The 23696-nt window shown below is 48.9% G+C and overlaps 2 protein-coding genes and 1 long non-coding RNA gene across 10 annotated transcripts; 1 reads left to right on the plus strand and 2 right to left on the minus strand.

The window, feature by feature from the left end:
- On the minus strand, positions 1 to 8030 carry oxa1l (OXA1L mitochondrial inner membrane protein). The gene is made up of 10 exons (XM_064342240.1): positions 7898 to 8030; positions 6686 to 6820; positions 5417 to 5726; positions 5091 to 5234; positions 4214 to 4299; positions 3306 to 3470; positions 1942 to 2046; positions 1581 to 1743; positions 1043 to 1123; positions 1 to 685 (listed from the first exon to the last, which is right to left on the minus strand). Exons 1-10 carry the CDS (start codon positions 8006 to 8008, stop codon positions 546 to 548), a joined length of 1440 nt encoding a protein of 479 aa, XP_064198310.1. The 5' UTR covers positions 8009 to 8030; the 3' UTR covers positions 1 to 545.
- On the plus strand, positions 7900 to 8974 carry LOC135258726 (uncharacterized). The gene is made up of 2 exons (XR_010331077.1): positions 7900 to 8035; positions 8698 to 8974. It is a non-coding gene; the product is annotated as an uncharacterized LOC135258726 (long non-coding RNA).
- si:ch211-212k18.13 (ubiquitin carboxyl-terminal hydrolase 47) lies at positions 8962 to 23628 on the minus strand. Of its 8 annotated transcripts, none has more exons than XM_064342223.1 (12): positions 23373 to 23579; positions 22022 to 22165; positions 21616 to 21712; positions 20973 to 21082; positions 20312 to 20382; positions 19352 to 19486; positions 18337 to 18432; positions 16667 to 16795; positions 16173 to 16301; positions 14937 to 14971; positions 14640 to 14674; positions 8962 to 9986 (listed from the first exon to the last, which is right to left on the minus strand). In XM_064342223.1, the coding sequence occupies exons 1-12, from the start codon at positions 23395 to 23397 to the stop codon at positions 9325 to 9327; spliced, it is 1668 nt and encodes a 555-aa protein (XP_064198293.1). In that variant the 5' UTR covers positions 23398 to 23579; the 3' UTR covers positions 8962 to 9324. The 8 variants fall into 8 exon arrangements, with proteins under 8 accessions (XP_064198293.1, XP_064198285.1, XP_064198289.1 ...); XM_064342215.1 differs by lacking the exon at positions 8962 to 9986 and adding an exon at positions 11590 to 14422 and having other exon boundaries at positions 23373 to 23609; XM_064342219.1 differs by lacking the exons at positions 8962 to 9986; positions 23373 to 23579 and adding exons at positions 11590 to 14422; positions 23134 to 23304.
- Between the last annotated feature and the right edge of the window lie 68 nt (positions 23629 to 23696).

A 23696-nucleotide genomic window follows, 5' to 3' on the forward strand; every position in this document is an offset into this window, starting at 1 on the left:
GACTTGTAAAGTGGTTTATTTGCGGTGGAAGGCAATACAGTCGCTTTCTTACACGCTGTGTGCGTATGTGTGTGTGTGTGTGTGTGCTCCTGTGTGTCTAGACCCTCCAGTTCAAACACACTATTTACTGCTACTGTGGAACACCCAAACATCATCTCTCTCTCACACACACACACACATTACACACAGACTAACAAACACATAAACAGAAACCACACACAGACAAACACACACACACACACACACACTACACACAGGCACAAACACACACAGACAAACACAAACACACAGGCACACACACACAGACAAACACAGAAACACACTACACACACACACACACAAGTACTGAATGCGGGACAAGCTGCAGGAGGCTGAGTGTGAAAATGTTCAATTAGCCTCGCCCACCACATGGAGGCAGCCAATCCCTACAAAGCATTCATAAACCACTCCCCCTTGCAGCAGGGAGGCAGCCAATCCTGGCTCTGCATCTGTACACATGCCCCCTCACTCTGTACATTATATACAAGCTGCCCGCTCTCCAGCCCTCATCCAATCGTCTCCTCCCACGGCCTCTTTTTCCCACCCGCCGACCCTGCCGCTGCACTGGGATTGGCTGGTTTGTCTGCCACACTGGGCCCTGTAGACTGCTGCAAAGGATTATGGGAGAAGGTCTGCCTGAGAGGACCTGAAGGTAGAGAAAAAATGCAGAGAAGCATGAAGACAGTTAATCACTAATGTGCACACACACAAACACACACACACACATGCACACAAATGTTCACCAACACTCACTAATATACACAAACACAAATATACACAGAAACACTAATTCATACACTCACATGAGCAGTTACACACTAATATACATGCACACAAATAGACATACACCAACATATACACTCAAATGCTTGCACATACTAACATACACACACAAACGTACACACGAAAATACATGCACACATACTAACGTACATTTAAACATTAACGCAAACACACACGCACACGCAGGTAAAGGTGTGGTCGGTGCGTTGGAGGGACTCACCCTTGGATGCGATATCCAGGTGGTTTTTAATCCTCCTCTCTCTCTCCTCCAGCTGTTGGGCGAGCTGAGCGTTCTTCCAGCCTGACATGAATATAGCACAACATTAGCTCAGCACTAAAAGACCATTCACACAGTGCTAACAGAGAGCATTAGCACAACATTAGCTCAGCACTGAAAGACCATTCACACAGTGCTAACAGAAAGCATTAGCACAACATTAGCTCAGCACTGAAAGACCATTCACACAGTGCTAACAGAGAGCATTAGCACAACATTAGCTCAGCACTGAAAGACCATTCACACAGCGCTAACAGAGAGCATTAGCACAACATTAGCTCAGCACTAAAAGACCATTCACGCAGAGCTAACACCAGCATAGCAGAGCAGGTGGTTGGGGAACCTAAAGGTTGCAGGTTCAATCCTTGAGCAAGGTACTTAACCCGAACTGCTTCAGTAAAACATCCTGCTGTGTAAAACTGAGAAAGGTGTGCATGTCGCTCTGCGTGAGAGCGTCTGCTAAATAAGAGCGTCACCGTACCGGTCTTTATGCTCTTAATGAATCCCTCGGAGGGGGGCAGGGCGGAGGTGGGGTGAGTGATGCGTTCTGGGATCTTCAGCCTCTGTCTGACAGCTGGGTGTCTGAGCAGAGCCACCTGACCCAGGGAGAACAGGTTGGAGGTCAGCCAGTAGGTGAACACAGCCTGTGGGGACAAATCACACAAAATCACACTCAGCTTCAAACCGCACACACACAAACACAGGCAACCCTAAACTACACACTCAGCTTCAAACTGAGAAAGAGGGGGGGGGAGAGGGAGGGAAGGAGGGAGGGAGAGATAGAGAGGGAAGGAGGGAGGGAGAGAGAGAGGGAGCGGGAGAGAGAGAAAGTGTTATCTGACCGTGGGGAAGTTGATGGTGAGGGGGAGGATGACGAAGGGCATGATCCTGAACACAGTCTTCATCGCTCGCAGGTTTGGGTTATCAATACCTGACTCCGCCCCCAACTGGGGGGGAGGGACAGAGAGAGAGATTATCAACATTGGACTCAAACAACAGTTTTTCCACATAAAAAGGTCACACGCAGCAGGTTGCAGATTTCCCACTCCGTTAGCGTTAGCATCATACGCGGCAGGTTGCAGATTTCCCACTCCGTTAGCGTTAGCATCATACGCGGCAGGTTGCAGATTTCCCGCAGCGTTAGCATCACACGCGGCAGGTTGCAGATTTCCCGCAGCGTTAGCATCACACGCGGCAGGTTGCAGATTTCCCGCAGCGTTAGCATCACACGCGGCAGGTTGCAGATTTCCCGCAGCGTTAGCATCACACGCGGCAGGTTGCAGATTTCCCACTCTGTTAGCGTTAGCATCATACGCAGCAGGTTGCAGATTTCCCGCAGCGTTAGCATCACACGCGGCAGGTTGCAGATTTCCCGCAGCGTTAGCATCATACGCGGCAGGTTGCAGATTTCCCACTCTGTTAGCGTTAGCATCATACGCAGCAGGTTGCAGATTTCCCGCAGCGTTAGCATCACACGCGGCAGGTTGCAGATTTCCCACTCTGTTAGCGTTAGCATCATACGCAGCAGGTTGCAGATTTCCCGCAGCGTTAGCATCACACGCGGCAGGTTGCAGATTTCCCGCAGCGTTAGCATCACACGCGGCAGGTTGCAGATTTCCCGCAGCGTTAGCATCATACGCGGCAGGTTGCAGATTTCCCACTCTGTTAGCGTTAGCATCATACGCAGCAGGTTGCAGATTTCCCGCAGCGTTAGCATCACATGCGGCAGGTTGCAGATTTCCCGCAGCGTTAGCATCACACGCGGCAGGTTGCAGATTTCCCGCAGCGTTAGCATCACACGCAGCAGGGTGCAGCCCCAGCCTGCAGCCGCTGTGATGTAACGGCCCCTCACCGCACACCAAAGTTCACACACTTTTCCCAGAAGGCCACAGCAAACACTGGCAGCCCCCCGTGAAATGGCTGCAGGCTTGTTTTTCAGGGAGATGCAGGACCAGCGCTAAGATCCAGGTCAAATGATCTGGGCTTTAAATTACACTACTTCATTAAATCCACTGAAGCACACATCAACACAGCCGGACAAGCTGAGATTTCGGTAGACACGCTACTGGACGCTACTATATTTTGCCGTTTGTCAAAGACGACTTTGTGAAAACTTTGTTTCTAACATGCGAATTGAGCGTGCAGTAATTTCAATGCATTTTAAGGTAGATTAGCCAGTCTGGCTGCTACAGATCGAGTGGCTCACCTCCAGAATGGCAAACATAGTCCCGGTCACTGCCAGCGGAAGGATATAGAAAGGGTCAGCCGCGGTCAGGTCCGTGAACCACCACAGCCCCCCGCTTTGCATGCTGGGAACTGGAAGGTATGACATCTTCCTGAGTGCGATGAAGAAGGAGATGAAAACAGGTGCCTGGGTGCAAGAGGGAGAGAGCAAGAGAGAGAGAGAGAGAGCAAGAGGGAGAGAGAGGAAGACAGATAGATACAGATTGGTGAGCCATGTATTTTCACATTCACACAGATGAACCACAGTCAGACTGCTGGACAAAAACACTGAACACTGATTCAGAGAGGACAGACCAACACTGACTCACACAGACGTACACTGACTCACACAGACCAACACTGACTCACAGAGACTGACACTGACTCACAGAGATTGACACTGACTCACAGAGACGTACACTGACTCACACAGACCAACACTGACTCACACAGACCGATACTGACTCACACAGACCGATACTGACTCACACAGACCGACACTAACTCACAGAGACCGACACTGACTCACGCAGACCGATACTGACTCACAGAGACTGACACTGACTCACACAGACAGATACTGACTCACAGAGACCGACACTAACTCACAGAGACCGACACTGACTCACACAGACAGATACTGACTCACACAGACTGACACTGACTCACACAGACAGATACTGACTCACAGAGACCGACACTGACTCACACAGACCGATAATGACTCACACAGACCGACACTAACTCACACAGACAGATACTGACTCACAGAGACTAACACTGACTCACAGAGACTGACACTAAGGAGTGGACTGCCTGACAAACGTAGAGTTATGGAGAGGGAGAGAATGCGTGATGAAGAGGAGGAGGATGGCGGTGAAGATGTCTCACCTGCACCAGCGGCACCAGAAATCCCCGCAAGGGATTAACATTGTGCTTCTTCTGAAACAGCATCATGTCAGAGTAAGCCTTAGAGACTGAGGGGGGGGGGGGGGTGAGAGAGAGGGGGGTGAGGAGGGTGAGGGGGGGGTGAGGGAGGGTGAGAGAGAGAGGGGGGGGGGGCAGGGTTCACACTTTCAGGTCAGTTTGTTCTGTAACGTAAAACCTTCAGCAGCACTGTAGCCTGACTCCAGTATGTGCTAAAACAAATACACAGTTACGCCAGTCAGAGGGGGAAAGAGATGGACAGAAGAGAACAGACAGCAAGGAGCAAAAGAGAAAAGAGACAACACTACACTGACACTTACAGGCATACAGTCAGACGTAAGTACTGACACAGTGAGGCAAAGACAGAGGTCCCGCCAGTCACAGACGACAGAGGTACTGATGGTCACAGACAGTGAGGCACAGACAGAAATACCGACAGTCACAGACAGTGAGTCACGGAGGTACTGACAGTAACAGACAGCGAGCAACAGACAGACAGATACTGACAGTCACAGACAGCGAGCGACAGATACTGACAGTCACAGACAGCGAGCGACAGATACACAGATACTGACAGTCACAGACAGCGAGAGACAGACACACAGATACTGACAGTCACAGACAGCGAGCGACAGACACACAGATACTGACAGTCACAGACAGCGAGAGACAGACACACAGATACTGACAGTCACAGACAGCGAGCGACAGATACACAGATACTGACAGTCACAGACAGCGAGCGACAGATACACAGATACTGACAGTCACAGACAGCGAGCGACAGACACACAGATACTGACAGTCACAGACAGCGAGCGACAGACACACAGATACTGACACTCGAACTTGTTCCCGCTGCGCTTGGCCTCGTTCATGCGGTTGCTCAGTTTGGTCATCTCCGGCAGCACGTTGTTCAGCTTGGCCGCTTCTCTCTGCCCCTTCACTATGACGGGGAACACAGCACATCGAGCCAGAACCGTGCCTGTGGGGGTCATAGAGCACTCATAAACCCGAATTATGCCACACATCCCCACCCTAATAATGCCACATAACCCATTATAACGTCACAACAACCCATTATAACACCCCGAATCCAGACCCAGGCATTTGGAGCAGAATGTGCTTCTGCTCCAAGATCGGCCTCTAGGGGGTGTGCTCTCTTACCGGCAACGATGGCCCCCCACCAGGGCAGGCCCACGTCCAAGTGCAGAAACTCCAGGATGTTCTGAATCAGGCCCACGGGGGTGTGGCTCCCCAAACCCAGCTCTGATAGGCTGAGCTCATGCCCCGCCCCCTGCAGCACATCCAGCGCTGTGGGGGCAGCCTCAACCACCTGCTCAGCGATTGGCTGTGCAATTACTGGGGCGTGGTCAGCAATCTGGCTGGCATCAGGCACAAGGCTGGGGGCAGGGCCTACAGCAGAGGTGAGTGAGTCCTGGGTGGGGACGGAGGCGGAGACTGCATTGACAGGTATCTGGAATACAAAAGCAATATTGCTATGATACATACTACTTTTCGAAAGAGGCCAGATTGACCAGTTAAACAGCCCAGGTGACCGGTTAAACAGCCCAGGTAACCAGTAGAATATCCCACGTGACCAGTTAAACAGCCCAGGTAACCAGTAGAATAGCCCAGGTGACCAGTTAAACAGGTGACCGGTTGAATAGCCCTCCTATGATGTATTTACACTCAGTCCACTAAGTCACAGACCAGCCCATTACACTTACACACTGCTGCTTTGCTCCTTCCCGCCAGCAAACAGCCCAGCCCCTTCACACATGACCTACAGCTGAAAACTGCTTGAAGGTGTCAAATCCTGTACTCCAGCAGCAACTCGATAAGCTCGAGTCAGGAGCTCAGCATGTAACAGCAGCGCCCCCTAAAGCAAGGCCGTGAAACTGCACTCTACAGCACACAAGATCAGGCTGGGTCACATGGCCACATCACCAGCAAACCCCATTGGTCAATCGAGCCCCACAGCCAGCCTGCACAACCTGTAGGTTAAGTGCACTCTGTGGCCTCAGTGTGTGTGCGTGCGTGTGTGTGTGTGTGTGAGTGTGTGCGGGAGTGTGTGTGTGTGTGCGGGAGTGTGTGTGTGTGCGCGGGAGTGTGTGTGTGTGTGCGTGAGTGTGTGGGTGTGTGTGCGTGTGCGTGTGTGTGTGATCCACGCTGAGGAGGTCTGGACACGCACTAACTGGGCATTATAAAATTGGGAGAAATAGAAAATTGGAGAAGTAAAAACAACAAATATAAATATATTTTCAAAGTTTTTGTTCGCTGTCATGAGTTTAGCGATACAGAGATCTTAAGAGACTGTAATAGACAGGTAAACAGGGCGACCCGTCAAGAAGACTGAAAGCTGTAGAGCTCTGCATCTGTGCAAATAATAAAACACAGACAGGAAACTTAAACGACTGACCTCGCCCAACTCACCTGAGAACTATTGGTCCTGACTGGGACAGTGCTGACCAAAAGGAATCTTCCATTATGACGCAGTCCTGGCTTTGGCCTTCTGAGGGGACCCCTGCTTCCCCCGACAGTGTGCAGCCCTGCCTCCTGTACCAGGCACTGCAAGAGTAGAGGAGGGGAATACGTGACGAGCGATCTGTGATAAGAACCGTCCTTAATGTCGGCAGTCGCCTCTCCCGTTTCCTGCTTCTCCGTTCGCACGGAGCCACAGCAGAGAACAGGACTGAGAGATCCGACTTCCTGGAAATGACGTCCCGACTCCCTACGAAACGCAACATTCCGAAAAGAAGTAGTATTCCGGTTTCCCAACCTTGTCACAAGTGCCCTCGTTCCAAAACTTGACATATAATGCCAAGGCGATCAATGGAATATCTGGATGAAAATGCAACCGTGAAACCAAGAGAATTTTTGTGACAAATCGTATTATGTTGCGTTTCTAAATGGTACTACTAACCTCATTCTACAAGTTGCGTCCACTGGAATATTTTACATTACAGGCATTTAGCAGACGCTCTTATCCAGAGCGACTAACACAACTTTTTACATAGCACTTTACATTGTATCCATTTATACAGCTGGATATATACTGAAGCAATGCAGGTTAAGTACCTTGCTCAAGGGTACAACGGCAGTGTCCTTACCCGGGAATCGAACCTGCGACCTTTCGGTTACAAGCGCAGTTCCTTACCCACTAATGACACTCCGTCCATATTTATGAAGCAGGTTTGACATCTGTTAGACCTGGCGCTTGAGTTTGTAACTCTCAGGGGTAAAAGATACTTAAGTAGTGTGGCCTACCTGCACAATTTGGATGTGAGCAACAGACACCGAAAATAACAGCCCCAATTCATTATCACTGCTACCAAGCAAATGCGTATTTGGCGGCCACTAGCAAAACGTGGATGTGGACAGTAGGCTACGGAAGAATAATGCAGCACGTTATGCGCTAGCACAGGAAGGACATTTTCGTCGTATCCGACCAACACAGCCTGCAGATCACTGAGACCCGCTTAGCTAGCCGTTTGCCAGCCACCTTCATGTCAAAGTCACACTCGCTGCGCACTGGGACTCGCCGTTATTATTCAAGCTCGCCGGTCACCCAGGCCTCCAACCGCTGCGAGTCACCCGTACGGGGACGCCCGGGATGGCACAAACACGCGCGCAGTACGACAGTACCTGGCTCAGCCTCTCTGCCGGCCGCTGTGCACCGGCGCCGGTTCTGTGCGACTTTCTCAGGAAACATCTCGCCAGAGAACACGAACTCGCCCTGCTCATGATTGCGGCCATATTGGAAAGATAGACTAGACAGTGGAGGTACGGTGGGAGCACAAGGACAAAATCCTTTCCTTCCGTTTCGTAGGAAGCCAGACTGCGCTGCCAAAACGCGTTCTTAAAAGGAGGTTTATGTACTTTTAAACCTCGGTTATTGTGAAAGAATGATATGCTTGAGGAAACATTTGAGGAATCCATCCAAGTTTACTGATGCACGCAAGTAAATGTATTTGCTCTTACCTTCAAATAGAGCTCGATAATTTCACTGAACATTCGCAAATGGTATTACTGTTGGCATGGTAACCTTGGACCAGTATTCTACCCTGCATATCCAAGGCTTATGAATTATAAGCTAAAAGTAAAATACGATCTTAAATCTGCCCAGGTATGGTTTTACGCTTGAGAATTTTGCTGGTGTATTTTTAAAGTAAAACAATGATCTGACATCGTTCTCACGTTCAGAGTGTGGGTAATTTAAATGTGATCGTACTGTGTACACAATTCTCTCTGCACACAACAGCGAGCTCAGGCATTGCATGATACAGGTCACCGAACTCCCAAGCTCGGTTTTCCGGTTCATCGCTCAGGTGTTATATTTGGTTCCTTCATCTTTAGTCACTCACAGTCCCGCGCAAGAGGAGAGTTTGAAGAGTTCGTGGTTTGTTTTCAGGCCATCACCAAACAGTAACCGCCAGTTTTTTCAGGCAGCCTGGGATTCTCGTGCTGTCCTCCGCCAGTCTCAACTCGCACAGCCTGCAGGATGAAGATCTCCACAGCGACCGGCTGCCGAACTTCGCTCTTCACACTCGTTCGTACCGGTTCGTATGCGTATTTCACCCACAGAAGCGCGTGCAACACGCACAGAAGGGACTGGAGTTCGCTACCAGCGGCTTGCGACTCCAACCACCCCAGCGCGGCTCTAATTGGCCAGCTGCACCGCTTGTTTGACTTCTGAAATAAAGCAACCATTCATATTCATAATCATCTTCATTGTTCCTCCTCCTTTGATATGAATTACATTTCTTGATAATGACATTACATTACATTACATTATAGGCATTTAGCAGACGCTCTTATCCAGAGCGACGTACAACAAGTGCATAGGTTTCATGATGTAGAGGCGCAAAAGAAACACTAGAGTGAAGTAAGGATCGTAGTGCCAGAAGTGACCACATCGATCAGGACTCCAACCCTGTAGAGTAAGCTTGTTCAGCAAGCAAGAATCCTACCAAGTACAAACTAGCACTGGAATCACACCTAATCATACAAAAACAATCCTGCCAGATACACTAACATAATCAAATTATCCTAGCTAGGTACAGTGAGCTGAACTATAGGCTAGGGAGGGGTGGGGAGAGGTGCAGCCTGAAGAGATGAGTCTTCAGTCTGCGTTTGAAAGTGGTGAGATTCTCTGCTGTTCTGACCATCACGGGGAGGTCATTCCACCAGCGAGGGGCCAGGACAGACAGCAGACGGGAGCGGGAAGTGCAGACGCGAAGAGGGGGAGGTGCCAAGCGTCCAGAGGTGGCAGAACGGAGAGGTCTGGCTGGTGTGTAGGGTCTGATGATCCTCTGAATGTACCCTGGTGCTGACCCCTTAGCTGCCTGGTATGCAAGCACCAAGGACTTAAATTTGATGCGAGCCATAACAGGCAGCCAGTGGAGGTCAGTGAGCAGGGGGGTGACATGGGAATGTCTGGGGAGGTTGTAGACCAGACGCGCTGCAGCATTCTGGATGAGCTGCAGGGGTCTGATGGCGGATGCTGGCAGACCAGCCAGTAGCAAGTTGCAGTAGTCCAAACGGGACAGGACCATCGCTTGAACCAGGAGCTGGGTTACGTAGGTGGTGAGGAAGGGGCGGATTCTCCGGATGTTGTACAGGAAGAACCTGCACGTTCGACTCACCGCCGTGATGTTCTGGGAGAGGGACAGTCTGTTGTCCATCACCACTCCAAGGTTTTTTGCGGTGGGTGATGATGACACCACAGTGTCCCCTAGGGAAATAGAAAAGTCGAGAAGTTTAGAGGATGGAGCAGGGATGAAGATCATCTCCGTCTTGCCTGGGTTCAGCTTAAGATGGTGGTTATCCATCCAGCTCTGGATGTCCCTCAGGCAAGCAGAGATGTGAGCAGAGACCTGAGTGTCAGAGGGCGGGAAGGAGAGAAAGAGTTGGGTGTCATCGGCATAACAATGATAGGACAACCCATGGGCAGAGATTACAGGACCAAGAGATTGGGTGTACAGGGAGAATAGGAGGGGACCAAGGACAGAGCCCTGGGGAACTCCTGTGGCAAGGGGGCGAGGTGCTGATACTGCACCAGCCCAGGTGACTTGGAAGGAGCGACCGGAGAGGTAGGACTCAATCCAGTCTAGTGCGGTGCCACAGATCCCCATAGCTGCCAGGGAGGACAGGAGGATGGGGTGGTTAACGGTGTCAAAGGCAGCAGAAAGGTCTAGGAGGATCAGGACAGATGAATGGGAGGCTGCTTGTGCGGCGTGAAGCGACTCATTGACCGAGAGGAGTGCGGTCTCTGTCGAGTGGCCAGGTCTGAAGCCAGACTGATAAGGGTCTAGGAGGTTGTTCAGGGAGAGAAAAGAGGAGAGTTGATTAGAAGCAGCTTGTTCAATTGTTTTGGATAGGAAAGGGAGAAGGGAGACAGGACGGTAGTTCTGGATGACAGAGAGATCCAGAGTGGGCTTTTTCAGCAGTGGGGTGATGTGGGCCAGCTTGAAAGAAGAGGGGAAACATCCAGAAGACAAGGAGGAGTTCACGAGGGAGGTGACATATGGGAGGATGTCAGGTGTGAACATTACATTATTACAGGCATTTAGCAGACGCTCTTATCCAGAGCGACGTACAACAAGTGCATTAGTTCAAGGTGCAGAGGTGCAGAAGAAACATACTAGAGTTAAGTAAAGATCGTAGTGCCAGAAGTGACCACAGATCAGGACTCCAACCCTGTAGAGTAACCTGTTCAGCAAACAAACAAACAATCCTGCCAAGTACAAACTAGCACTGAAATCACATTTGCCTAATCAGAATCAGACAAAAACAATCCTGCCAAATAAAAACTAACGTGATCGTATTAGCCTAACTAGGTACATTGAGCTAAACTATAGGCTAGGGAGGGGTGGGGAGAGGTGCAGCCTGAAGAGATGAGTCTTTAGTCTGCGTTTGAAGGTAGTCAGATTCTCTGCTGTTCTGACCGTCACGGGGAGGTCATTCCACCAGCGAGGGGCCAGGACAGACAGCAGACGTGAGCGGGAAGTACAGACACGAAGAGGGGGAGGTGCCAGGCACCCAGAGGTGGCAGAACGGAGAGGTCTGGCTGGTGTGTAGGGTCTGATGATCCTCTGGATGTATCATTACCTAACAACGTGAGTTATCCAACAATAAATTAGATCAACATCCACCTTAGCCCAGCAAACAGTAGTTGCAGGACAGAAGTGCAGTACTGTCCAAGCCTGTCAGTATCATGCGACCAGTCAGTCATAGGTGCACTGCCGCCACCTGGTGAGCTCTGCTGACTGCGATGCAGGGGGCTCAAAGTACGAATACAGACAGATTGAGTGAAAATAATGAAAAAGACAACAAACTTAAAACACATCATTATTATTTAATACTACAGCTCCCAACTTTAACATTTTAAGAGCTGTCTTTTCAATATGAACCGGCTTTGTTCAGTTTTAATGCAAATGAATCCACCATTTCACTCCGCAGTTCATTAATTCACAGCCAAGAATATCACAACAGTCAATCCTGTATTCCCTAGAAGAGCTGATGCCTATTCTGTGATCCTCCGGGTTTGATAAAGTGATGAAAGGGACAGTTCAATACCCCAATTCTTGGTAATACATTCTGAATGCACCTACTGGTGTTTTATTATATTAAATGAAACGGTTGACATGAATCCTTATTTATACAATTTATTCAAAACATTATTTTAAACTAAATTCACATAGAAATAAACAACACAATCTCTTGTTTTTTTAAATCAAGATTTAAATTTTTAAGTCTTATTTCAGGGCTGGATTCATTGCCACATCTTCCTTCTGATCAGGAGACTGTTGCAGTGCTCATCCCCGAGCCAGTGCTGCAGGTTTGAGCAGAAGTAGAGTGGGGCAGCCGCCAGGAGCTGGAGCCATTTCTGCCTCCTCAGCAGTGGCAGCTGGAGCTGGAGCCATCATGGAGTCCAGGAGCGGCTCATCTTCCCTGAGCTGGAGCCATCATGGAGTCCAGGAGCGGCTCACCTTCCCTGAGCTGGAGCCATCATTGAGTCCAGGAGCGGCTCACCTTCCCTGAGCTGGAGCCATCATTGAGTCCAGGAGCGGCTCACCTTCCCTGAGCTGGAGCCATCATGGAGTCCAGGAGCGGCTCACCTTCCCTGAGCTGGAGCCATCATGAAGTCCAGGAGCGGCTCATCTTCCCTGAGCTGGAGCCATCATGGAGTCCAGGAGCGGCTCATCTTCCCTGAGCTGGAGCCATCATGGAGTCCAGGAGCGCTTCACCTTCCCTGACTCCTTGCGCTCCTGCTTCCACACCACAGGCATCTCTGGCATTTCCGGGTCAGCCAGCCTATCAGGCGCCGGCACAGTCTCCGTCTCCGCCGGCGTCTCTGGTGATGCAGCTGCTCCAGGGGTTGTGTCACAGGTAGAGCAGGTATCTCAAGTGTATCAGCTACTGTGGCTCTCTCAGGCACTGTGGATGTCTCAGGTACTCCAGGTGACTCAGATACCGCAGGTGAGTCAGGTACTGCAGGAGTCTCAGGTACTGCAGGTGACTCAGGTACTACAGGAGCCTCAGGTACTGCTGGAGCCTCAAGTACTGCAGGTGACTCAGGTACTGCAGGAGACTCAGGTACTGCAGGTGTCTCAGGTGCTGCAGGAGCTTCAGGTACTGCAGGTGACTCAGGTACTGCAGGAGCCTCAGGTACCACAGAAGCCTCAGGTACTGCTGGAGACTCAGGTACTGTTGGTAACTCAGGTTCTGCAGGAGCCTCAGGTACTGCAGGTGACTCAGGTACTGCAGGAGCCTCAGGTACAGCAGGTGACTCAGGTACAGAAGGTGTCTCAGGTACTGCAGGAGCCTCAGGTACTGCAGGTGACTCAGGTACTACAGGAGCCTCAGGTATTGTTGGTAACTCAGGTACTGCAGGAGCCTCAGGTACTGCAGGTGACTCAGGTACTGCAGGAGCCTCAGGAACTGCAGGTGACTCAGGTACTATAGAAGACTCAGGTACTTCAGGTGTCTCAGGTGCTGCAGGAGCTTCAGGTACTGCAGGAGCCTCAGGTACCACAGAAGCCTCAGGTACTGCTGGAGACTCAGGTACTGTTGCTAACTCAGGCACAGAAGGTGTCTCAGGTACTGCAGGAGCCTCAGGTACTGCAGGTGACTCAGGTACTACAGGAGCCTCAGGTACTGCAGGTGACTCAGGTACTGTTGGTAACTCAGGTACTGCAGGAGCCTCAGGTACTGCAGGTGACTCAGGTACTGCAGGAGCCTCAGGTACAGCAGGTGACTCAGGTACTGCAGGTGACTCAGGTACTGCAGGTGACTCAGGTACTGTTGGTAACTCAGGTACTGCAGGTGACTCAGGTACTGTTGGTAACTCAGGTACTGCAGGAGCCTCAGGTACTGCAGGTGACTCAGGTACTGCAGGAGCCTCAAGAACTGCACGTGACTCAGGTACTATAGGAGACTCAGGTACTGCAGGTGTCTCAGGTGCTGCAGGAGCTTCAGGTACTGCAGGTGACTCAGGTACTGCAGGAGTCTCAGGTACCACAGAAGCCTCAGGTATTGCTGGAGACTCAGGTACTGTTGCTAACTCAGGTACAGAAGGTGTCTCAGGTACTGCAGGAGCCTCAGGTACCACAGAAGCCTCAGGTATTGCTGGAGACTCAGGTACTGTTGCTAACTCAGGTACAGAAGGTGTCTCAGGTACTGCAGGAGCCTCAGGTACTGCAGGTGACTCAGGTACTACAGGAGCCTCAGGTACTGCAGGTGACTCAGGTACTGCAGGAGCCTCAGGTACTGCAGATGACTCAGGTACTACAGGAGCCTCAGGTACTGCAGGTGACTCAGGTACTGTTGGTAACTCAGGTACTGCAGGAGCCTCAGGTACTGCAGGTGACTCAGGTACTGCAGGAGCCTCAGGTACAGAAGGTGTCTCAGGTACTGCAGGAGCCTCAGGTACTGCAGGAGCCTCAGGTACAGAAGGTGTCTCAGGTACTACAGGAGCCTCAGGTACTACAGGAGCCTCAGGTACTGCAGGAGCCTCAGGTACTACAGGAGCCTCAGGTACTGCAGGTGACTCAGGTACTGCAGGAGCCTCAGGTACTGCAGGTGACTCAGGTACTGCAGGAGCCTCAGGTACTGCAGGTGACTCAGGTACTGCACGTGAGGGGCCTGGCTGGTAGTTTGGAATGTCCCCTGTGGAAAAGTGATACTCAGCTCCTGCAGTCATGCTGTGGATCTGCCATGTGCTCTGACTGGTAGAGTATTTCAGTTTCATTCTGTCCTACTCGCTGACATGATAATGTCATATTAAAGTGCCCTTATAAGAATGTATCAGCAGTGTAAAGGTGAGGAGTATGCTCACAGCTGTGGGTTTGGAGACAGAGTGAAAGGGCCCATCCAGAGTACTTACTTTTCATGTACATAAGCAAGTATGCATTCTCAGACCTGCAGGAAACAAGACGTTTCCTAATTTAGACATGTATTACAAGGAATAAATGTGCATCTAGACTGATAACTTAAACATATTAAACACAGAAGATGAAAAAACATGCTGCCAACATGACTGCTTGTATTGTGCGGAGGAGAATATCCAGATTCCCCTGCATATGATGAATGACGCACTGCAAATTCCTACACCCCAGTTTACACAGTAAGTGCTGAAAGAAAGCTGCATAATCAGGACTGAGTAATACAGAGAGAGTTTTACCTCATGACCTCCTGTGAGCTAGGCTGGCGCTCATGCTGTAGGGAGGAAACGCATTGTGTAAATACTTGTGTAAAACCACAACCACTACACGCAGGACATGGGTCACTGCACTGGGACAGCTACAGGGAACAACACTGCAGATACAGGAAGCAGCTCAGCAGAAACAGGAAGCAGCTCAGCAGATACAGAAAGTAGCTCAGCAGAAACAGGAAGCAGCTCAGCAGAAAAAGGAAGCAGCTCAGCAGATGCAGGAAACAGTGCAACAGAAAAGGGAAGCAGCTCAGCAGATACAGGAAATAGTGCTGCAGAAACAGGAAGCAGCTCAGCAGATAAAGGAAACAATGCAACAGAAACAGGAAGTAGCTCAGCAGACACAGGAAACAGTGCAACAGAAAAGGGAAGCAGCTCAACAGAGACAGGAAATAGTGCAGCAGAAACAGGAAGCAGCTCAGCAGATACTGGGAATAGTGCAGCAGAAACAGGAAGCAGCTCAGCAGATACAGGAAATAGTGCAGCAGAAACAGGAAGCTGCTCTGTGTATCTGAGATGCAATGCATGCTTGAGACATGCGGCTACGCTGGCACTACAAAGCAAGCAGCAGCCTTTCCCCAGTCTCCCTGAATCTAATTTCTTGTAAAGTTGCTTTACTATGGTTTGGAGTATAGTTTTGCTCCAAATGTAGACGAATTGTAGCCTACTGAAAATAGGAAAGTAAACTGAGCCTTACCCATTAATTCAAAATGGCTGTTTATACCAGCTAGCATACAGTGTTTGCTGCAGCACACAACTCCGCTTGCCTCAAGTTTTTAAAGTTGTGTACAGTGTTACATTGTGAACTAGGGGTGTCCAATCTTATCCAAAATGGCCAGTGTTGGTGCAGATTTTTGTTTTGTCCCAGCACTAAGACACCTAATTCTACTGACTAGTTCTACTTGATTGAGGACTGTGATTGAATTGGTGCAAACAGCGGCACATAACAGGCTTTGAGCAGCTTATGGCTGATTTTCATGTGCCGTCCCACAGTAATAATAACTCAGTCTAAGCACAAGACAGTCTAAGCACAAGACACAGTCTAAGCACAAAGCATAGTCTAAGCACAAGACACAGTCTAAGCACAAATACAGATCAGTAGCAGCGGTGACTGAGTCTCTATCTCTACAATGTTAAAATGAAACAGCCAATTGCATGAGAGGCTGCCGAATATCACACTGGGAGCACAAAAGCCACAAATCTCACCTTTCCAACCCAGGCATCATCAAAACAGTACCAGCTCTGGGTCTCATAGGATCTGATATGTGCTACGTAGTGCCCTCCTTTGTAGGTTCCTTGGTGGTCAGCGATGGCGTAGAGGTCATATGTGTGTTTCTGAGGGAGACCATTAGCATGGAGATTAGCCCAAGTTAGCATGGTGATTAGCCCAAGTTAGCAGGGTGATTAGCCCAAGTTAGCACGGTGATTAGTCCAAGTTAGCACGGTGATTAGCCCAAGTTAGCATGGCGATTAGCCCAATTTAGCACGGTGATTAGCCTAAGTTAGCACGGCGATTAGCCCAAGTTAGCACAATGTTGTGTCTGCCTTACAATGCTTTACCCAGCTAAAATGTATTCGTGGAATCTTAAATATGTCATCTTGGTAAGACTCGGTAAGTGAATAATAATCTCTGGTTATTTAAATTGACTGGAATATGCAGCTTGAAGTTTGACTCTTACTGCATTGTTACAAATAGCTACCTCCAACTCCAGTGTCAATGGAATCTCCACACTTCTGCTGTTCTTCACATAACACATCCAGTTGTAATCAAATTCAAACCTCTTCAGGTGCAGAGTCAGAACCTGGGGGTACTGTTCCATCTCGCATCTCTGCCATAAGAGCACACACAAGTTGTCATATACTCATGGCCACTAGGTGGAGACATACAACAATCAACGCCACTGTGCTTTCTAGAGACAATACTTTACCCTCACTTGTCGATACTGGATTACACTCATCCATAATTATAGAAATTTATGATATAACATATGTGTAAATATTTCACAAATTTTATACTATTTATAAAGAACTTTTCAAACTGGATGTTCAAAGCACTTTCCAATTAAATATATATATATATATATATGTAAGGAATAAACCACGACGGGCTGTCCCGTTATTGGAAAATAATGTAAGACGGAGGTGGTGATGCGGCCGAGGCGAAGCCGTGGGTCGCTTAACCAGCCCCGAAGTACATTATTTTCCAATAATGGGGCAGCCCGGAGGGGTTTATTCCACTTATACAATGGGTTACCAAAAATTACTATATATGGTTTCTTTTACATTTATAGATTTTTATCGATTTAATCAACTGAAAGTGAAATATTCTTCCGCGGGCATTTGGGCATACTATTTTACCGTTGTCAAGCAAAACTCTGGTTGGTAGTTCTATTCGCAGCTTTGTTAAGCAAAAACCTCTGGTCGTTAATTCTATGAAAACAATGATTCTATCAAGAAAAAATAGTTCCTTCTCGTTTTCTACCATACAATTAGCACCAATTTCGGTCATTTTTGTAATTACATTATTTAATAAAACTGCATGAAACAATAAGTCAATCAAATTCATCTCCCTAGCACTGTCTTGCTTTTTAAATGGTGTGGTCGAGCAGTGTAGACATAATGTCTTTCTAAGACCCTCTGAAATGGGTTTTGAATGCCAGCTATCTTCATGATAGGTTCGCCGTCACTTGTCACCTAGCCAATATTAAAATTCTTGGTTTTAGGTCAGAATGGTCTCACGGCATGCTTGTTATCCACGCTAGCTAGCTAGCTAACTATTGAATTGTATTCAAAACGGCAGTTACTATAAACGCAATCATTCACTAACATACGGATGAAAATACGTCACGTAGCCATGAGTTAAATGCAGAACGCCTATTCTACTGTCCAAATAAGAGACGATTCCGATTTGTGGGATGGTTGGCAACCATAAATAAAGCTAGCAACAGTAACTAGAAATGTGATTCAACGTTGCCATCAATTGTGAAATTGGACAGAAAAGAATTGAATTGAAAAAGGGAGGGGATGTAACAACAATTCAAAAGCGAAATAATAATGTTGCTGTTTAAACTGCTTTAGAATGCGCATTGATTTTAGAACTGTTAAAAGGCCGAGGTGTCCCTTTACTGAGAAATAATGCCCACCCTTGGACCAATCAGAATTGAGTATTCAGCCAAGCCGTTGTATAAATATATATATATATATATGTTGAAGATTGCACTAGATTACATAAATGCTGACAGGCAATATGGGCACAAGAAAAAGCTCACTGTCTGGCTGGCAGCCAATAACATAGCAGGTCCACTGTTGGGCTGTCAACCAATAAGAGAGCAGGAGAGAGTAGCCAATAAGAGCGGGAATGAGAGCTCACTGTTTCTGTGTCTGTCTTCTCCTCACAGATGTCACAGTACATCTGATTGTCTCCATCTAATACTGAAGATGTGAAAAAGGCATCCAAGCTGTCCACCTGGAACACACCCAAACACTGCCACACCCAGAGCACACTGACACTCAGAGTACACTGACACACCCAGAGCACACACTGAGACACCCAGAGCACACTGACACACACCCAGAGCACACTGACACACCCAGAGAACACTGAGACACCCAGAGCACACACTGAGACACACCCAGAGCACACTGAGACACACCCAGAGCACACTGACACACCCAGAGCACACACTGAGACACACCCAGAGCACACTGAGACACCCAGAGCACACTGAACACCAGAGCACCACTGAGACACCCAGACACACACTGAGACACACCCAGAGACACACTGAGACACACCGAGCACACTGGACACCCAGAGCAAAACTGAGACCACCCAGAGTACACACTGAGACACACCCAGAGCACACACTGACACATCCAGACAGACACACCAGAGCACACACTGAGCACACCAGAGCACACTGAACACCCAGAGACACTGAGCACCCAGAGCACACACTGAGACACACCAGAGCACACTGACACACCCAGACACACTGAGCACATCACCCAGAGCACACTGACCACACCCAGAGCACACTGAGACACCCAGAGAACACTGAGGCACCCAGAGCACACACTGAGACACATCCAGAGCACACTGACACACCCAGAGCACACTGACACACACCCAGAGCACACTGACACACACCCAGAGTACACACTGAGACACATCCAGAGCACACTGACACACACCCAGAGCACACACTGAGACACACCCAGAGCACACTGACACACACCCAGAGCACACTGAGACACCCAGAGCACACACTGAGACACACCCACAGCACACTGAGACACACCCAGAGCACACACTGAGACACACCCAGAGCACACTGAGACACCCAGAGAACACTGACACACACCCAGAGCACACAGGTTCTTACCAGGCTGTGCTGTTGCAGAGAGTCGTGGCTGAGCTGGAGGGACAGGGGCAGGACGATGAAGGGAGAGAGGTCCACGCTGGGCTCATGCTGTCCCCGCACACACACTGTGCTGTTCCTCAGCCTGCCCTGGAACATCTGCACACACACACACACACACTGTGCTGTTCCTCAGCCTGCCCTGGAACATCTGCACACACACACACACACACTGTGCTGTTCCTCAGCCTGCCCTGGAACATCTGCACACACACACACACACACACACACACTGTGCTGTTCCTCAGCCTGCCCTGGAACATCTGCACACACACACACACACACACACTGTGCTGTTCCTCAGCCTGCCCTGGAACATCTGCACACACACACGCACACACACTGTGCTGTTCCTCAGCCTGCCCTGGAACATCTGCACACACACACACACACACACACACTATGCTGTCCTCAGCCTGCCTGGAACATCTGCACACACACACACACACCACACACTGTGCTGTTCTCAGCTGCCTGGACTCTGCACACACACACGCACAACACTGTGCTGTCTCAGCCTGCCCTGGAACATCTGCACACACACACACACTGTGCTGTTCCTCAGCCTGCCCTGGAACATCTGCACACACACACACACACACACACACACACTGTGCTGTTCCTCAGCCTGCCCTGGAACATCTGCACACACACACACACTGTGCTGTTCCTCAGCCTGCCCTAGAACATCTGCACACACACACACACACTGTGCTGTTCCTCAGCCTGCCCTGGAACATCTGCACACACACACACACGCACACACACACACTGTGCTGTTCCTCAGCCTGCCCTGGAACATCTGCACACGCACACACACACACACACCAAACTAAACACTATAACCACAGACCACCTATCTGCACACACACACATACCGACACCTGTGACAGGTGAGGACTGAGACTGTTTTAGATGAATTACCTGTGACAGGTGAGGACTGATTCTGTTCAGAATCCTCTGAAAGTATTCTGCTGCATCCTGTTGTTCAAAAACTAGAAAAATTCACAAGTCATTTAACATGAATTGGACCATTGTGCAGTTTTGTCATTCAGTTTAATTCATGTAGCCTGTTAATTTAGCACCAGATGACAACAGTGCATGTATGTGTGTGTATGAGAGTGTGTGTGTGTGAGAGAGTGAGAGAGAGAGAGTGTGTGTGTGTGTGTGAGTGGGAAGGGGTTGAAGGTAGCCATATCCCTCTTTTTAGGAAGGTGCTTTACTGAATGTGAACACTCTTACTGTTTGACAAGCCTTGGTTGCTTTGTGTGTTTTTGTCTTCATGTGTCATACACCCACAACGGTGCCACAGTGACTCACTAAAGTGTGTTTGCCATGGTACGCAGACACCACTAGAGCTAGAAATCCAAGTTACACTGAAATATCTGTCACCATCAATGTGCCTCAAGACCATTCTTTATTCTCTAAACATGACTGGCTGATGAGAATGCTTGGGCTACCAGGGCTTATGCCTAAATGGCTACATCCTAACTGTGAGCTAAAACATACACGAGAAGAGTCTGACCAATGAGTGAAATAGTGATGGACTCCAGCTGAGTTTTTGGAGCTCGCTACGGTCACTGACCATTTCGGATGCCGAGAGTTTGTGCAAATCCCATAGCGCTGCTCTCAGCTGTCTTCAGACCAGCAAATATCTTCTTCAACTGGAGCACGAGCCCATCCTCACACTCCTCCCTGCAGAGAGAGCTCTGTTTACCCCAACAAACAAGCGCTGGGTAATGATGCCAACCAGCAGACCCTGCAGACCAGGGCTGGGGACCCCACAAGACCCTGTGGCTCTCCAGGACCAGGGCTGGGGACCCCACAAGACCCTGTGGCTCTCCAGGACCAGGGCTGGGGACCCCACAAGACCCTGTGGCTCTCCAGGACCAGGGCTGGGGACCCCACAAGACCCTGTGGCTCTCCAGGACCAGGGCTGGGGACCCCACAAGACCCTGTGGCTCTCCAGGACCAGGGCTGGGGACCCCACATGACCCTGCAGGAGTACCTGAGCTTTCATTGACTTCTATCAGCTAATATTGAGGTTTCAGTGGTTCAATCGACTAATACTGATCTTTTGGTGCTTCCATTGGCTAATATTGAATTTAGAGTGATTTCTATTGACTGATTTCAATGTTTCACTGAGTCCTACTAGCTAATACTATAATGATGGAATACATCACATATTTTAACTGCCTTCTCGGGAGGCAAAGTGTGCGTTCCCCTACCGCTCCACCGCCTCTCTGAAGCTGCGGGTCATGTACAGCATCTGCAGGACGGTGTTCAGGTAGCAGGTAGCGCCCAGGTTACGCAGGCCCCTGTAGTCTGCAGTAAAGCACCAAAACATGAACGAGAAAATCAGCTCACCTGGCCCTATGTTCTTTCATTAAACATCTCCGAACAATTCATAACAACCTTTATAAGCATAAAGGCTATTTAAGTTCTCTTAAAGGGTATTCATGCACACTTGCAGGGTGTACTGACATTGCACTGACAAGACAAGCTGACCCAGGGGGACTCATTCCATATTTCTGCAAACACCTTCAACACCTCTGCTCTGCACCACTATCCAATGAGAGGAGACCCCACCCTACGGCACCCTGGCCTCCCCCATCGAGCGCAGTCTGTGCTTACAGATGTCTGGGTTAGTTTCGCAGCTGTCCGGAGCCTGAGGCAGCCTCTGGTGTGTGTGAGCGGCCCGGTAGCTCTCTGTGTCTGCCCCGGTCTGCGCATCTCGGGCTTCAGCGATGCTGCTCGCGTCGACGCTGCTCGCGCCGACTGCAGGGAAGAGGGCCCAGGGAAACGCACAGGAGGAACAGAGTTCAGTGACTGAGTGACTGAGCCGTGTCTCCGCCTCTGAACTTTCTGATCTGAAGCGACTCCTCATACAGGTGACGTTTAAGCCGCGTCACCTTCGCCAGCAGGTTCGGGTAATAGAAGGAAGTGATTGCGGAGTTTTTAGATTCATGCTAACATTTCCAAACAAACTATTTAATTTACTTAGATAATGCTTGGATAATAATTGTTTGACTAATTCAGGTAATTAACATGGGGAAATTTCTGAACTTTTGTGAACAAAAAAAAGAAAGAAATAAATAAAAGTCGACTTGTTTGGCTAAGAAATCCATCGAGCAACGTTGGCTCTTACTACAGCCAGATAAATAAACACAATAAACAAACAAATAAATAAATAAGCGGAGCACGTAGGTTACACCAAATTAACAACAACCTACCTTGCTACACGCTGACGCTGTCACCAATGAACTACATATACATATGGCTACAGTTCAGTGGTTGTCATAGATCTGTAATATGGCTATTCCAAATTTTCAAAGGTTCCTTTAGGTGTAGGCTACGTGTAGGCTATAGCCTATTAAAATATGGCCTGACGTTAGCTGTTACGATTCACATTTAAGGAACTCGTTCACTAATTAACGAGCTGCTTAGCAAACGTCAGCTAGCTTCTCTGACTAGCAAGACAAGTTAAGAGACACAAGTGAGATCTAACTTGTCGCTTATATAATAGTAAAAAAGTTTTAATTGTCGCGGCTTAAACCACAACAGGGTCTAGTCCTCGGCGCGGCTGAACTATAGTCTTGAGTTACTGCCGATGCAACCTTATCCCTAACTACAGCTGGACTGCCTGATGCGATGAGAATTCTTATTAGGCTATTTCCCACAAACTCCATGCTCAATTTCTTTAAATCGGACATCCTACCGAAACTAGTTTCAGGACAAAACATTACCCAATTATCTTAAGAAGGGGGCAGTGATGTAGTTGTTAATATTCTAGTCTTCAAATGCTTTTAAAAGTGTGAGTTAAAAGTTTTGGTTTTACGCCGTATGCCTATTGTCGTTCAATTTAGGCTCCAATTCAAGTTCGAAAAAGCTTTCCCGTGAGGCCCATGAAATGTAGCTGCCTATGGCAGTTTAAATCAATTAAGAAAAGAATGCGAGGGGTAATGTAAAGTTTGATATAATTCACCTGCGTCTGTGCGAAAATCTCCCATTTCTGCGGGTGTCCCTGGGTCCAGGGGGTTGCGTTATTGGACGCCGGAGCGAATGAATCGTGCCCACTGAGCCGCACGGTTGAGTTGTCAGGACAAACAACATTTACTTTCGCTTTCATCTGCTATAGCGAGAGTATTCCTTTTATGTAGTTCCCGTGCAAAGGCTGAGTTGTTGTAGGTTATGTATCGATATCGAATCGCCTGATATCCGACCGCTGGCATGTGTAATTTCGTTTAGGTTACGAAACATTTCAGTTGTGTAGTATAGTTAATTATTTAGAATATATGGCTGTCCTTTT

Source organism: Anguilla rostrata, chromosome 7 (assembly GCF_018555375.3).
Source record: "Anguilla rostrata isolate EN2019 chromosome 7, ASM1855537v3, whole genome shotgun sequence".
Taxonomy (NCBI): domain Eukaryota; kingdom Metazoa; phylum Chordata; class Actinopteri; order Anguilliformes; family Anguillidae; genus Anguilla; species Anguilla rostrata.